The 16451-nt window shown below is 37.0% G+C and overlaps 2 protein-coding genes across 4 annotated transcripts in view; both read left to right on the top strand.

The window, feature by feature from the left end:
* The window catches only part of ARL13B (ADP ribosylation factor like GTPase 13B), a 43129-nt gene extending 31337 nt beyond the window's left edge, over positions 1-11792 (top strand). Inside the window, 6 exon segments of the mRNA XM_036755799.1 lie at positions 5170-5290; positions 7953-8175; positions 10773-10831; positions 10833-10887; positions 11311-11363; positions 11580-11792. Of these exon segments, the coding sequence (XP_036611694.1) occupies positions 5170-5290; positions 7953-8175; positions 10773-10831; positions 10833-10887; positions 11311-11363; positions 11580-11792 (724 nt within the window).
* NSUN3 (NOP2/Sun RNA methyltransferase 3) overlaps positions 1-16451 on the top strand; it is a 74184-nt gene that overhangs the window by 2683 nt on the left and 55050 nt on the right. For 2 of the 3 annotated variants that reach the window (XR_005010161.1, XM_036754317.1), the window contains exons 1-2: positions 11585-11926; positions 13213-13322. Coding sequence is in view for 2 of the 3 variants with exons in the window: in XM_036754317.1 (XP_036610212.1) it covers positions 11912-11926; positions 13213-13322 (125 nt within the window). In the remaining variant the exon portion in view is untranslated. Of the gene's footprint in view, positions 1-5169; positions 5291-7952; positions 8176-10772; positions 10888-11579; positions 11927-13212; positions 13323-16451 lie in introns of those variants that run through there. The other variant, XM_036754316.1, reaches the window with a different exon arrangement.

Genomic DNA, 16451 nt, shown 5'->3' with positions numbered 1-16451 from the left:
TACAAAATGCAAAATGGATAATTTTGATTATGTTAAATTGAAATGTTTTTCTACAAAAAAAGCCAATGCAACAAAAATTAGCAGGGAAGCAGAAAATTGGGAGAAAATCTTTACAACTAGTATCTCTGACAAAGGCCTCATTTCTAAAATATACAGGGAACTGAGCCAAATATATAGGAATACAAGCCATTCCCCAATTGAGAAATGGTCAAAGGATATGAACAGGCAGTTTTCAGAGGAAGAAATTAAAGCTGTCTATAGGCATATGAAAAAATGCTGGAAATCACTACTGATTAGAGAAATGCAAATCAAAACAACTCTTAGATACCACATCTCTCCTGTGAGATTGGCTAAAATAACAAAACAGGAAAATGATAAATGCTGGAAAGGATGTGGGGAAATTGGAACATTGTTACATTGCTGGTGGAGTTGTGAGCTGATCCAGCCATTTTGCAGAGCAGTTTGGAACTATGCCCAAAGGGCTATAGAAATGTTCATACCCTTTGACCCAGCAATACCACTTCTAGGATTGTATCCCCAGGAAATCACACAAGCGGGACAAGGACCCATATGTACAAGGATATTTATAGCGGCTCTTTTTGTGGTAGCCAAGAATTGGAAATCAAAGGGATGCCCATCAATGGGGGAATGGCTGAAGAAGCTGTGGTATATGAAGGTATTGGAATACTATTGTGCCATAAGAAATGGGGATGATACGGACTTCATAACAACCTGGAAAAACCTACATGACATAATGCTGAGTGAACAGAGCAGAGCTAGGAGAACACTGTACACAACCACAGATATAGGGACTCCGTGAGGACCAACCCTGACAGACTTCGCTCCTCTCAGTAACACAAGGTGCAGGCACAACCCCAAAGGACTCACGATGGAGAATGCTATCTACATCTAGAGAAAGAACTATGAAGTTTGAATGTAGATTGAGGCACACTTCATGCTCGCCTTTTTCTCTTCTCTTTTGTTTTTGTTTTTGGGTTGTCTTTTTGGTTTTTTTTTTTTTTGGTTCTGTTTCTTCTTTCTCATTATTCATTCCATTGGTTGTAATTCTTCTCCACAACTTGACTAGTGTATAAATTAATTCAATGCGAAGTCATTCGTGGTAGTTATATGAGATTCCATGCCGTCTTGGGGGAGGGAGGGGAGAAAATCTGGAACTGAAAATTATGTAGAACCATCTCTTGTAAACTAAAAATAAAAATAAATTTAAAAAAAAATTTGACTTTCAAACACAAGAATCAAGAGAAGCATGAAAAGGTAAACAAGAAAGAGAAATCATAAGGGACTTGCTAAAGTTGAACTGTTTTGTTTACATTCCTATATGGAAAGATGATGTGTATGATTCATGAGACCTCAGTATCATAGTAGCTGAAAGGAATATGCATATATATGTGTATGTATATGTATACATATGTGTGTGTCTAGTCATGTATATGTGTAGGTGTATGTATATATATACATACACATATATATGTGTATATAGACAGAGGGCACAGGGTGAGTTGAATATGAAGGGATGATATCTAAAAAAAAAATGAAATTAATGGATAAGAGAGGAATATATTGAGAGAGAGAGAAAGGGAGAGATAGAATGGGGTAAGTTATCTCACATAAAAGTGGCAAGAAAAAGGAGTTCTGTAGGAAGGGAAGAGGGGGCAGATGAGGAAGAATGAGTAAATCTTGCTCTCATCAGATTTGACCTGAGGAGGGAATTCCGTACGCAGTCAATTGGATATCTTACCCACAGGAAAGAAGGAGGAAGAAGATCAAAAAGGGGGGACGATAGAAGGGAGGGCAGATGGGGGAGGAGGTAATCAAAAACAAACACTTTCAAAAAGGGACAGGGTCAAGGGAGAACATTCAGTAAAGGGGGATAGGTTAGGAAGGAGCAAAACATAGTTAATCTTTCACAACATGAGTAGTGTGGAAAGGTTTTACTTAATGATACACATGTGGCCTATGTTGAATTGCTTGCCTTCTTAGGGAGGGTGGGTGGGGAGGGAAGAGTGGAGAGAATTTGGAACTCAAAGTTTTAGAAACAGACATTCAAAAACAAACAAAAAAAAAGTTTTTGAATGCAACTAGGGAATAAGATACACAGTACACAGGCAATGGGGTGTAGAAATTTATCTTGCCCTATAAGAGAAGAAGGGAAAGGGCATGGGAGGGGAGTGGGGTGACAGAAGGGAGGGCTGAGTGGGCAACGGGGCAATCAGAATATACGCCGTCTTGGAGTGGGGGGGTGGAGGGTAGAAATGGGGAGAAAATTTGTAATTCAAACTCTTGTGAATATTAATGCTGAAAACTAAATGTATTAAACAAATAAAATAAAAAGAAATTGAGGTTGTTAACTGAAAAAAAAACAGTTAAGGCTTAAGTTGTTAAATACTGGATTAAAAATGAATTATGGAATTTTATTTTAAAATAATGTGCCACATAAACATAACTTGAAATTTAAAATATGAATAAAAATTCATACAGTATTCCTGAACTTAACCTATGCATTTCTGTCTTTTGATGTCAAGAGCTTACTTGGGAAGTAATAACCTCTTACGAGAAGGTGGCACATCGGTTCCACGGACCTGAAGAGACATGTTAGAGATCGTGACATGGTCGGCTACTAGGTTATGATTCTCTTAGGCATTGGCCAGAAACCAGGAAAAGATCAGTTTTGACCATAGGGAAACAGATTCATGTTTTTTACAATCTATGCTAATACTGTTCTCTGATGATAATATTTATCCTTAAGCCACATAGAGATTTGATCCTTAGAGAGAAATATTTGAAAAGTGTAGACTTACTAACTTTCCTTTTCCTAAGAAAGTCACGCATGAAGTAATGTCCTTCATTGTCTTCAGGGAGAATTAGGTTTCATCATTTTACTAGCCTTATTGATAATTGATAAGTAAAATAATCATGAGGATATTAGTTTCCGTAGAAATCTTGAATGTTTTTGGCTTTAATCAAGCTGTTTTGTACATTCCATTTTTTAAACATTGAATCTTGTATATTTTTTTTGGAGGGGGAAAGGCAGGGCAATTGGGGTTAAGTGACTTGCCCAAGGTCACGCAGCTAGTGTGTCAAGTGTCTGAGGCAGGATTTGAACTCACCTCCTCCTGACTCCAGGGCTGGTGTTCTACTCACTGTGTCACCTAGCTGCCCCAGTCTTGTATTTTTTTTTTAAAAGTACAAAACAACAGTAATACATATAGATTAAACTTGGGTAAATTCTATCAAAAAGTGTACATATCACTGAGATTCTTTTAGTCTCTTCTTTTTCCTGTTGTGCACAAAGCAAGCATTTCAATAAGCGATTTTTATGAAAGAAAGAATTAGTCATTTTTTTCAAAGTATTTTCATTCTTTCCTCCTAAGAAAGTACAGGCACTTGGTAGGCAATTTTCCCTGTAACCTTCCTCTTTTTTTCCTTTCCTGCTTCCCCATTCAGACCAACAATACTTGTGTTCTAAGGCCTCTTCTGGTGAGCAGAGCCTCCATAATTAGCAATACATAGGTATAAATTTGTGAGTGATAAAGAAACTTTTCGTTTCCTAGCATTTAGTCTCATTGATTTAGTTACTTGTTTCTAGTATATTTGGAAAACAAAGCACTATTTTTAATACTATGTTCATAGATACACTTGATTATATTTTTTAAATGACTACTAAATGAATAACTTTAAAAATGAGATCAAATAAGGTGAAGCATGAAAGGTTACATTAGTCATGTTTTTATCATTATGTATTTAAGCATTCGACGTTTCAGCTATGACCCTTAGTTTCCTTATCTTTTGTGATCCGGAGCTAATAAACTTTTTTTTTTTGGAGGGGGAAGGGCAAGGCAATTGATTAAGTGACTTGCCCAAGGTCACACAGCTAGTAAATGTCAAGTGTTTGAGGCTGGATTGGAACTCATGCTCCTGATTCCAGAACTGATGCTCTATTCATTGTTCCACCTAGCCACCCCTCCTCCCCCCATAAACTTTTAAAGGTTTTTTATTAGATCCCTGAGTGTTTTGTTTGAGGAAATGTTAATTACTTTCATATATGATGTTATTTGCATATATATCACAGACACAGTGAATATGCCATTGCTAGCTAGTTTTCTGAAGTGCTGCTTATTTTATTTATATAATATATAAAGCAAATTTTTAATAGGTTCTTATATACTGTTGTTTAGGAATACAACTATTATGCAGTCATTTAAACATGTGAGTTCCAATGATGTTATCTTTTTCTGCTTGTTTTCTGTCTTTTAAATATGTAAGCAAATTTCTATCTATAGGTATGCACACTTGGTATTTTTACATAAATATTTTCAAGAAAAAGACAGGAAATAGAGGTCAAAGGACTAATTATCACCTAGTATGTCATACTCTATATGTCAGACATCAGCCTTGTCGTATGACATGTCATGTGTCAAACATCAACTATGTCATAGAGAAGATAAAAGATTTGAGGGGGAAAGTTATTTGTTTCTTATACACCAGTTATAGTGCTAAAGCAGACATTTTTTTATTTGGAGAAACTGGTAAACATGAATTACTGTCAGTTTGAATTAATAGTAATTTTTAAAAACCCATGACCTTAATGAGGTTGGAAGTCAGTCAAGTTGCACTTAAGTTAAAAAAAATCAATCCATCAACAAGAATTTGTTAAAAACCTACTATTTGCCAGGTACTGTAGTAGGTGCTGGGACAGAAAGACAGAACCAAAACAATCCCTTAAATTCTCAAGGAACTTACATTCTTTTGAGGGAAACAGCATGTATACATATAAGTAAATACACATATATATGTATAACATGTTATACACAAAGTAATTTTAGCAGAGTACTAGCAATTAGGGTCATCAGAAAATGCCTCATATAGAAGGTGTTACTTGAGCTTAGCTAAAAAGGAAGCCTGGGATTCTAAGAGGCAGAGGTGAGAAGGAATGTATTTTAAGTTCGGGGACCAGCCTATTTAAGGGTAGGGAAGCAGGAGAGATATAATCACGTACAAGGGCATCACATGCATGGTTTAGGCTGGAAGAATGTTTGAAGTCCTGAGAGATGACCAAAGATCAGTTACAAAGAATTTTTACTTCAAATTGTTTGCATTTTAAAAAATGAGTAAAAGTTGTTTTGTTTTTTTTACTTCTTCATCTAACAGAGAACAGGTAGAGAGAGAACATGCTACAGAGCATCCTGAATTTGACAAAAATCATGATTCTGACGATTCTGATGAATTTGTTGTCAGCCCTTTTCAGCCCGTAAATGTAGCAATTGCAGAGGTATGTATGATGACAAATGCAATTTTTGTTTTTTAGCTAGAGTCCATGAGAAAGCTTTTAGAGGAACATTGAAGGAAAGCCAGAGAAATAGTTACCAAGAGACACCTAATGAGTCTGGTGTAAGTGAATAGATAGCTGGGCTCAAAGCCAGGAATGCTTGGTCTTGTCTGACATTTACTGGCTGTGTGCCTCTGGGTAAGTCACTTAACTTCTGAGTATTCAGGCAACTCTGAATGATTCTGAGTTGCAGAGAAGGTCCAGCCCTGCATTGGCAGAAGTGCTTTCCTCAGTGGGAGATCTCTATACCAATGAAATAAATTACAAGTTCTGAACCTAGCCTCTCCCTGTGAATGTGGAAAGCATAGTTGTCAGAAAGAGAAGAGAATGAACTGAAGCAAAATGAGAGTATGAACATAATGAATATAAACTGCTGCCGTTATTTCTTGCATTTCAGAATTGTGTTATCCTTGTTAGAATATGTATTCTTAAGTGTTATGTCTCTTCTTTCTCTCTGTCTTGCTGCTGTTATCTCATTGTGTTAATATGTAAATGCATTTTAGAGTTTATGAATTGTTTTCTGAACATTTTCTAAGTACTTTGTATTCTAAATTACCACGTGTCTGAATATCAGTTGCCTAAAATTACTTTATAGATTGAATTTTTAGTCGAGTGTGTCTGTGTGTATGTGTATTAGCAAGGCGATAATCACAATATAGACGATAATTGTTGGTATGCCTATGTGGTTCTGTATCACAAAATATAAGAGACTCTCCATATAGAAGGTAGATGTAAACCATTTCAGACACCAGAGAACCAGATCCCCAAACCAGTAAGCCCAATCCATCATAGCAGCAAAGAATTCAATACACAGTATCACAGCAGAGAACCTTTCCTGCCCCGTGCTGGGGCCTTGCCACCAACAAACACAGTCACAGCACAGCTAGCACATCTGCTCTCTCCCTCAGCTCCTAGCTGCTCTCTCCATGTCCTGTGACACACTTTTCCTTTTCCTCTCAGCAAGCTCCTCTCACCACATGTGACTTAGGCTTCCTGTGACATAAGCAGGTCACATGGCCTGTTAATGGGTGGGAAAGATCTTCGATTTTAAGCTACCAGTATACAGTGTATGTGTGTCCATGTCTGTGTAGCATCTCCTAGGACTGAAAGCTTACATGATCTTTTGTACATCTCAACAGCTCGTTAATCTTGGCAGCTCCTGGGCTTATTTTCTGTTCCCTGGTAGACTGCTCACATGATTAAGTTGTTGCTTCTGCTTATGCATATTGTCTTCTATCCTCATTGCTTCATTACAGTTTCCCATTGGGCAACAGGTAATGATTGATTCCTCCCAGTAGCTGCTGTTGCTGAGTTAGGAAGGCAGCTTACAGAAGAAGATGTTGTACACTAAGATGTTTTCTTAGTTATCAGAATACTCAGTTCTTCAGATACCAGAGAGTTTGCTCTATTTTCTATTACTTTAGTTACATTTCCTTTAATGTTATTCCTATTTGCAAGGATGAGTACAATAAAATAGCCTTAATAACATGAGTTATCATGTCTGATTTCTATTAAATATGTTCATTTTTTGTTTATTTGAGAACACTGTAGAAAAAGAAAAAATGAAGCATTATTCTATACTTTGACATAGACATTTCTTTTGTTTGAGGAGCTTGTAGGTGATGGCCTTTGTATACTACAGTAGATGTTTTTATAAGCAATATTCCAATAAATTGCCCACACAGAGTATAGAGAACTGTGATCTATCCTATAAAGCATGCTACATCTCACAGTATAAAGAAGAGAAACATTATTGTAAAACAGGGCTGTCCAACATTTAGGTTTTTATTGAAACAATAGACAGTATATTTTGATTTGCCATTTTAGCAAAGGCTCTAATCATTTATGTAAGCATTTATGTAAATTTCTATGCTTTAGGTGGGCTGCATTTTGGACAGCCCTGCTGTAGAACATGGTTAACTAGGCTTTATGTTAAAAATCCAGAATGAGGGAGCAGCAAAGTGACACAGTGAGTAGAGCACCAGCCCAGGAGGACCTGAGTTCAAATTTGGCCTCAGACACTTGATACATGTACCAGCTGTGTGACCTTAGGCAAGTCACTTAACCCCAATTGCCCTGCTTTCCCCCCTCCAAAAAAACAAAAACAATCCAGAATGAGTATTGATATGATGAAATTACACATTGTATGTTTATAATAACACTTCTTAGTAGATGAGGCCTGCGCAACCTGTAGCCCATGGGCTACACATTGTGCAGGTCTGTAGTAAATCATACTTTAAAAAGGGAAAATAAGTGCAACTTATTTTTTAGGTTGTAAAACCTCTAGATGGTCTCTACACACATTGAAGTCATCTGTGTTTTATTTTTATGATGTGTGACTTTTTCTTCTTGTTTCTATGAAACAGCTAATGTTCTTTCAAAACTGTTGTAATGAAAGAAAAAATACATACTTAGGATTTCATTTTCACTTCCTTGGGTTATGTTGTAGCTTTTGTTTCTTATTTCTTGGAATATGTTAACATTTTTTTTAAAAGAATCCAATTTTACCTTTTTTCTCAATGGTTATTTTAAGACGGTGCTTTAGACTTTGAAACTACATTAAACACATTGTGATAGTAAAGGTACTATGCTTTGTTTTTGTCAGAGTGAAAAAAGAAGGCAGAGGATGGATAAAGATGTGAACAAAATTTTTATGAAGCCTAGCACAGAACAGGAACAATTTGAGACCCAGAGCGAGACCAGCAACGGCAGACAAAAAAGCACTGATAAGGAACTTGTAGACCTTCATAAGACAGTGGCATTAACACAGCTCGTACAGAAAGAAAAAGAGACAAACCAACAACAGTCCTCTGGATGCAGTGATTCAGGTGATAACTTATTTGCTCATTTACTTGTTTTTTATCTTCTTATTGGCTTATTCTTTTTTTCCCTCTTGGTAACATTACAAGTTGTGTTTCAAAAGCATTTTTATAATTAGGCTCACCTCATGTTCTTCAACAATGCCCAGCTGAAAGTGAACCAGACATTTTTTCTGCCTGTGTGATGCTAAAATGACTAGCTGGATTTTTTGATTTCTTTTTAAATTTAATTTCTAATTTAATTTTGTTTTCTTTTTTCTTTTTTAATTTAATTCTCTTTTAATTAAATGGTTGTTTGGTTTGTCCTACATTATGAATCAGTTGTTCGGATGTCATAGAGAAACAGTTCCTCTCTTGGTTAATGATGTGGCCCTATGGTATTTAAGATTTTCTTGAAGTTGATAGTGCTTAAGGAAATTATTAATACTTCATTAGCTCATACCATTAATCAAGTAGTGTCTGTGTATTAAGCAACTGCTATAGGAAAGGCACGGTGGTAGGCATTGGAGGATAAAAGAACTGAAATGAAATTGTCTCTGCCTTCATAGAGTTTACGTCATATCATGGGAGACATACAAGTATGTACAGAATAAATACAAAGTAATTTGGAAAGGAGCAGACAAGTGAGAAAAGCCCCAACAGCTGGAGAGAACAGGGAAGGTTAGCTGAGCTCTAGGCCATTCTAGCCCTAGAGGCAGCCTGTACGAAGGCATAGAGATGGGAAAGGGACTATCATGTGGGAAACAGCAAGAACTAAGTAGACTTGAGAGTGTATGAAGGCAAGTAACATCATAAGGCTCAGAAACTTAGATTGGGAGCAAGTTGTCACTTTTATCGTAGAAGTAATAGGAAACCTTTGGAGTTTATTAAGTGGGTGACTTTGGCAGCCGTATGGAGGATGGATTGGAAAGAGGGAGACAAGTTGGAGATACCTGTTGCTTTTGCAATAGTCCGAGCAGAAGATAGGGCCACAGCCAGGGTGTGAGTTATGGGGCGGGGCATATAAAAGAGATATTATAGAAGTGGAACTTTAAGATTTGATAACTAGTTGTATGTAGTAGGGTAGGGATAGTAGGGAGTCAAGGATGACACTGAGGTTGCAAGCCTTCATAACTAGAAGAGAGGTGATGGTACACTTGATAGGAATAGATAAATGGCTTTTGAAAGATGAGTTCCGTTTTGGGCATGATGAGAGAGAGGTGGCATAGAGTAGAGGTATTAAACCTGTGGCTAACAGAACTTTTTTTTCTTTTTCTTTTTATTTAATTAACACATATTTATGAAATAAAGCAAGCATTTCCATAATGTAGTACAAAAAAAGATAATCGTACATGAAATTGCCAATGTACTATGCACAACATGCTATTCCTTTTAAATATACAACAAAATTATCTTGTAGATTTCTTCTTTTTGTCTAAATCCTCCCCCCTGACCCCACCCTAGAGATAGCTTCCATTAAACACAAATAGTTGTATGTGTATATAATATATATGTAAATATATATGCATATATATATATAAATCATTGTACATATATTTCTATTTATCAGTTCTTTCTCTGGATACAGGTACTGTCTTTCTTCATATGACCTTTATAGTTAATTGGGTATTTATAATAGTCAAAATAACTTACTGAGTTTGTTTTGAAAACAGTACTGCTGTTACTGTATAAAATGTTCCCTTGGTTCTGCTCATTTTTCTCTTCATGATTTCATGTAAATTTTTTTGTTTTTATTTTAATGCATTTAACAGTTGTTTACTATTGATTGACTCATTGAATGATCTGATTTTAATTTTTATTTTTTTAAGATTTATTTATTTTTTCAACATTCATTTCCACAAAATTTTGAGTTACAGATTTTCTCCCCATCTCTCCCCTCCTCCTACCCCAAGACGGTATGCATTCTGATTACCCCTTTCCCCAGTCTGCCCTCCCTTCTACCACCCCACCCTATCTCCTTGCCCCTTATTTTCTTGTTAGTCAAGATAGATTTCTATACCCCATTGCCTGTATATCTTATTTTCCAGTTGCATGTAAAAACAGTTTTTAGCATTTGTTTTAAAAACTTTGAGTTCCAGATTCCCTCCCTTCTTCCCTTCTCACCCACCCTCACTGAGAAGGCAAGCAATTCAGTTTAGGTTATACATCTGCCATTATGCAAAACACTTCGATAATAGTCATGTTGTGAAAGATATTTCTCTCCTATAGTTCCCTCCATCCTATCCCTCCCCCCCCCCATTTATTCCATTTTCTCCTTTGACCTTGTCCCTTTACAAATCAAGAGTGAGCCTGTTAAAAGACTGGAGTCCAAACCTCCAGTGCCTCCTGTGTAGTATCTCTCTAACAGCAAGGTAAACTTCAAAGCCAGAAAGCCTGTTGCCTGGCCTGTCCTAAAAACTTTCCCAGCTTGGTGTAGGACCTAGTAGAACTTTAATTTTGTTTTCATGGATCTTAGGTCACTTCTACCTCCCGATGGAAGAATAGCATAGAGGATGAGTATCAGTAGTCGTGGTTTAAAACAGAAATTGTTACTCATCTTCGTATGTTACAATTCGTACCATGTGTCAATTCACTTATTCTTCACTTAATATTTACATTCCATATAGATCTCAATAGAAAGAAAACCAAGAAATTCCAATTCAAAAGTTCCCGGATAGTACCAGTTTAATACAGGAGACTGTGATGCAAAGGTTCTAACATCATCCCAATATCCTCCACCTGGTGAGTAATCAGAAAGAAAAAAATTTTTTTTTCAAAACATTTTTGAACAGTTTCTAAGTCGTAAATTAGCAGGTTTTCACGTTTCCCCCCCAAAAATGTCAGTCATGCTAACCTTAGCATGGTAACCTTACAATCCTCATAGTGAAAACAGGAAGTATATTTTTCCCTCCAGTTCCCTTTTAAAGATCTCTGCACAAAATGGTGAATTGATGAATTGATACCCTTTAGAATACTATTTTTCACATCCATACATTAGAGCTCAGTTACGTAGACTTGCTTGTATAATTTTGATTCAATCCATAATATTTTTAAAGAAACTACTGAGAGTATCTGATTTCTTAATTTTATAGTATTGACTCCAAAATGGTTGAAATTAGAGTGTGTAGATTTCTTTTGACATTTTTCTTAGTAATCCTCAATTAGATCTGAAAGCTATATTAATTAATGTTGTGCTAAATTTTTTCCTTTTATTCTCTGTGAGTAAAACTTGATATATAAAGAATGAACCTAACTGCCTTTAATTAAAAAAATATAACTTGGAATACATTTCAAACAGATATAAAGATATCTAGAATTGTCGTTCATTATTGTTCATTTGGCCCTTAAGTTTATCCAATGAAACAAGGATACTCTGAGCAGACCTACACGTTGACAGCACTGTGATATTTTTGAATGTTTCTGTTTTCTTTTAGTTGGTGGGGAAAGCCCCGGAGATAACTGAGCCTCCAAAACATGAACCTTTTGGTGAAACACTCCAAAATGGTAATGTAACAAGATCTCTATTTGATGTCTCATCTGTATTCCCCGTTTTCTGCGGGATCGGGACGGACGAAGAGCGCGAGAGTTGGGCAAGGGGAGAGGCGAAGCGTGGTCTGGGCGGAAGGGATTGGACTGCGGCATCGTGAACGGTAGTAGCTTCTCTCTAGCCAAGAGTGTTGCAACGTGTCTGCTGGTTAAGTGAGACCGTTTGGAACCCCGCTGCTGATCACCGCGGAGTCGTCCTTGTGGGACTCCTCTGGACGGGATGGTGCTGAGCCGGGTGAGGACCTGATCCAATGCATCCCTCCGCGCTGTAGGGCTGGACGCTTGGCGGAGCTTGCTTTGGATTCCAGCAGGAAAAGCATTTTTTCCCTGTCTGGTTGGCGATTCCCACACTGACCCCTGTACCTGTTGCTAGCCCCTCGTTTGCTTCACAGAGATCAGCTTCTAAGCAACTGGCTGTCTTAGTGCAGAGAGCACAGGGTTTGGAGTTGGGAGTATTCTGCCCGTGACTCTCAGCAAACCACTTAACCTCATTGCCTCCATTTTTTTCATTTTAAAAACTGGAATAATTGTATTCTCCCTCAAGGTTATTGCGTTGCTCAGATGGCAATGTAGGTAAAGTGCTTCTTAAACTGTAATGCCCCGTATTAATGCTCCGCACTTTATTTGTTCCCAGTCTGCTTTCGAAGCTGGCGGATTAAGTAATAGCCGACACAGAGTGTTTTAAGGGTAATGCCATCTCATCAATCACATCTGCTTCCCACCGGCTTGTACCTGAGTTTCTAGAGGAACTTTCCTTAGAGTATTCAATTTTCCTTTGTTCTCTATTAGCTTCTCTGGAGGATCTTATTTCAGCATTGAGTAAATTATGGGAGAAATATAAAACAAAATCACCGTTATATTAGTGCCTCTCACAACTACTATTAACTTGTGTCAGCTTGGGTAAGTGACTTCTCTGGACTTCAGTTTCTTCGTTTACAGAAATGACTTTGGGTTGACCAGGTGATCTCTAAAGGACCTTTCTAGCCTTAACTTTTAAAATTGCTAATTAACCCTGAGCCCAGTGAGGTTGGAAGGGCAGATTATTAGACTCCCCATGTTACAGATGCAACAGTCTCAAAGATTACGTTGTACGGTCTTAGAGCAGTGTCAAAGAAGAATTAATGGAACCCAGATTTGATTTCAAGTCCAGTGCCTCTGCTACTCCAAAAGGTTATTTCGGTTTTGTCGACCACTTAGTGCTAAAGAACATAATAATTATGCTTTTGAAGCTTAATATTGCACCTGTATTTTCAAAAATTGCTAGCAAGAAGGGGCAGCTAGGTGGCACAGTAGATAGAGCACTGGCCCTGGAGTCAGGAAGACCTGAGTTCAAATTTGGCCTTGGGCAAGTCACTTAGCCTCTCGAAGAAAACAAAACAAAAAAATTGCTAGCAAGTCAGTTAAAATATTTTATTAGTAGTTGGAAAAACTCCATAGTTTTTTTTGTGTGTTGTCTAGGGTTAATAAATATGAAATAACTCCCGTATATCTCAGTAATCTTTCCTTGTTTCTCTGCCACAGCTGAAACCACAGTCTGAAAGGAAACTTACAAAACAGATTTGCAAAGTTGTGTTGGATCATTTTGACAAGCAGTATGTCAAAGAGCTTGGAGATTCATGGATTACAATTAGGTTAGTATAAACATGTTATTAATACTATGAGAGATTATTTCTACCAGAGAAAGTGCCAGAGAGTTATAGTTTGGAATTGTAGGTAATTTGCAGATTGTATCAATATGATTTTATGGTGAGTGGAACTGAGGTTGTCTTTGTCTTAAATGGGAGTGGGAAGGAGAAACAGTTTCCAGAACACTAAATCTTGTGGAGTAATGAGAATTACTTAATTCGAAGTGTATTTTGAGTCATATATTTCTAACTGGACTTAGCTACTTGCTTTAATTCCTGCTGACACCAGCAAGATTTCTGTGTTTGGCAGAATTAACTACAGCTTAATAAATAAACATTTTTCATTTTTTAAGTGAGAAAGTAAGTACTTAACATTTAATTTCTGAAATTACAAAATACTATTTTTAAAGACAATACTGCCTTGTGGGTTTTTCTTTTTTAAGTTTCCCTTCAAAGGGCATCATCTTTCTTTCTCTTTATTCCCCCCCCCCTTTATCACTGCGTTTATTTCAAACTTCATTTCATCTAGGAAAAGATAACTTCAAAACATTTTCAAAAGACAGAAGAGAATGAGGGTGAACATTTAACAAATACAGGTATCTGAAAGAAATTTTGTCATTTGTAAGTGTTATGATGACTCACTTTTCTGCTGGTTAGAAAGTTCATTTCTGAATAGATTAACCTAATTGCTGCTGATGAGGCCAAGGTCAAGGGTTTGAATCTTGTATGTGCCAATTAGTTTTCCACATAGGGAAAAAGAGAATATTTGAGAGAGCAGATTTTCAAAGATTTCAGATTGAGGAGGGGTAGGTAGGGTCCATGGCCTAAAATTCTACAGAGGAATCCAGCTTGATGGATAAAATAATCTCAAGAAAGAATTTTTTATACATAAATGATGAGGAAGATAAGGGAGAACTTTTTAAGGAAATCTGCTTTCAGAGATAGGGAAGTAACTGATTGACTCAAATTTTAAAGAAAATATTCAGAAGGTAGAAGCAAGAATATGTTATTGAGGATGAATCCTTATTAAAATGTTAGGAACATTGAAATAGAGAACCAACCAAGTTTGCAGTGAATATTAAAGACAACAGAAAAGGCTTTTTTTTTATGTTTGTGGCAAGAGAACTATCCAAAGAAAGGAAAGATTAGTCAGTGATAATCATATAAAAGAAAGGAGACAGGACTACGCAGGTCCTGTTTTGTTTCTGTTGTCTCAACCCAGAGGAATGAACTTTAGATTAGGAAAAAGAAGGAAATTATTAACAGGGAAACAAAAGCCAAGATGAAGTGAGGAGATGTCAAGTGCGTCTGCTACCCTAAATAAAATCTGAAAGTGAGTGACTTGCCTAGCCCCAAAGAGGAATGATGATGAGTAGATTAATGTTAATGTGAAAGGATATTTATGATAGAGTCGTCTAGGGCTCTGTACGTAATTTTATAAATATTTTTATTAATGATTTGGATGAAGGCATAGATGATATCCTTATCAAAATTATGGTTGACAAGATACTAGGAGCAATAGTTACTATGGTGATTGATAGACCCTTTATGTCCAAAAGATTCTGGTAGACTAGACTAGTAATGTCGAACCCAAATAGAAATGGGGGCCATTAAATCTTATGTAAGGATCACTGTGGACCACATATTGACTTAGAAAACTACACGTTAACATTATCTACGTTCTGTTTTTAAAAATGCATTTTCTTAAAAATTACGATTACATTGTAATCTGGTGCAGCACACTTCAGGGAGGGCTGTGTGTTTGAAACCTCAAGAGTAGACCAAAAGGATAAAACTGGTAAGGGAGCACTTAATAAGGATAAGTTTGAAGTCCTGTACTTGAATTTTTTATAATTTTTAAATTTTTTTGGAGGGGGGAAGCAGGGCAATTGGGGTTAAGTGACTTGCCCAAGGTCACACAGCTAGTAAGTGTGTCGAGTGTCTGAGGCTGGATTTGAACTTGGGTCCTCCTGACTCCAGGGCTGGTGCTCTACTCACTGTGCCACCTAGCTGTCCCTTCTCTTCTTGATTTTTTAAAAAATCATCTATGCAAGCACAGGATAAGGAAGAGGTAACTTGTAGCAGTCAATGTCCTGGGGTTTTTAATGAACTGCAAGGTCAACACAGATCAACAATGTGACATGAAAACTGAAAAAATTAATACAAATTTAGGATTCATTAATAGAAGCATGGAGAAACAGTATGATGTAGTGGATAAAGAACTGGCTTCCAAATCAGGAAGACCTGACTTCAAGTTCAGTACCTGCTGCATATTGGCTGTGTGATTCTGGGCAAGGCACGTAACCCTTAAATTTCCAGACAGCTGTCAAAGACTGTAAGCTATAGAACAGTTACTGATGTATATTGATAAGTTTCCTCATGAAGAGTTCCCTGTACTAATGAAATCACAGGTCTAAGAAGAAAAATTGAAGCAGAAATGTCCAGAATCATCAAACATTTACTAAGTGCTTACAGAGGCTTCGCGCTAAGTGCTAAGTAGATAAATAAGCAAAAACAGTCCCTCCCTTCAAGGAGCTTACATTCAGATAGAAGTGGACAGTGGATACAAATCAGAAATAAGGAGTCTCATGCAGAGCAGATGGAAGTTAACTTTACATGGGATGGCATTCCCTGGTTGGGATTATACTAGAGGAGGTGATACTGAACTGAATCTTAAAGGATCTAGGAATCTGAGATTGACAAAGAGAACATTGTAGGTACAGGGAACAGTCAGTGTAAAGCCCAGAGATAAGAGATAGAGTGTCATGTCTGAAGGACAGCAAGTAGATCAGTGTGGATGGATAATAGAGGGCAATAGAATATAAAAAGATTAGAAAGTGAGGGCCAGATTGTAAGGACCTTTAAATGGCAAAAGGACTTTTATGTCTGATCATGAATGTATCAGGGAGACATTGGAATTAATTGAATAGGGGACTTTTCGTTATTAGATCTATATTATAGGAAGTTACGTCGGTTGAGTTTACGATGGATTGGAGTATGAGGATACTTTTAAGTAGGGAGACAAATGAGAAGTCTATTGCAAGAGTCCAGGCAAGATGTAATGAGGCCCTGAACTAGGGTGGTAGCTGTGTTGGTGGAGAGAATGAGTCATATTGGAGAGATGTGGTAGGGAAA

Source organism: Trichosurus vulpecula, chromosome 4 (assembly GCF_011100635.1).
Source record: "Trichosurus vulpecula isolate mTriVul1 chromosome 4, mTriVul1.pri, whole genome shotgun sequence".
Lineage (NCBI taxonomy): Eukaryota > Metazoa > Chordata > Mammalia > Diprotodontia > Phalangeridae > Trichosurus > Trichosurus vulpecula.
The sequence above is the reverse complement of the archived record's forward strand: the minus strand, read 5'-3'. Positions and strand labels throughout refer to the sequence as shown.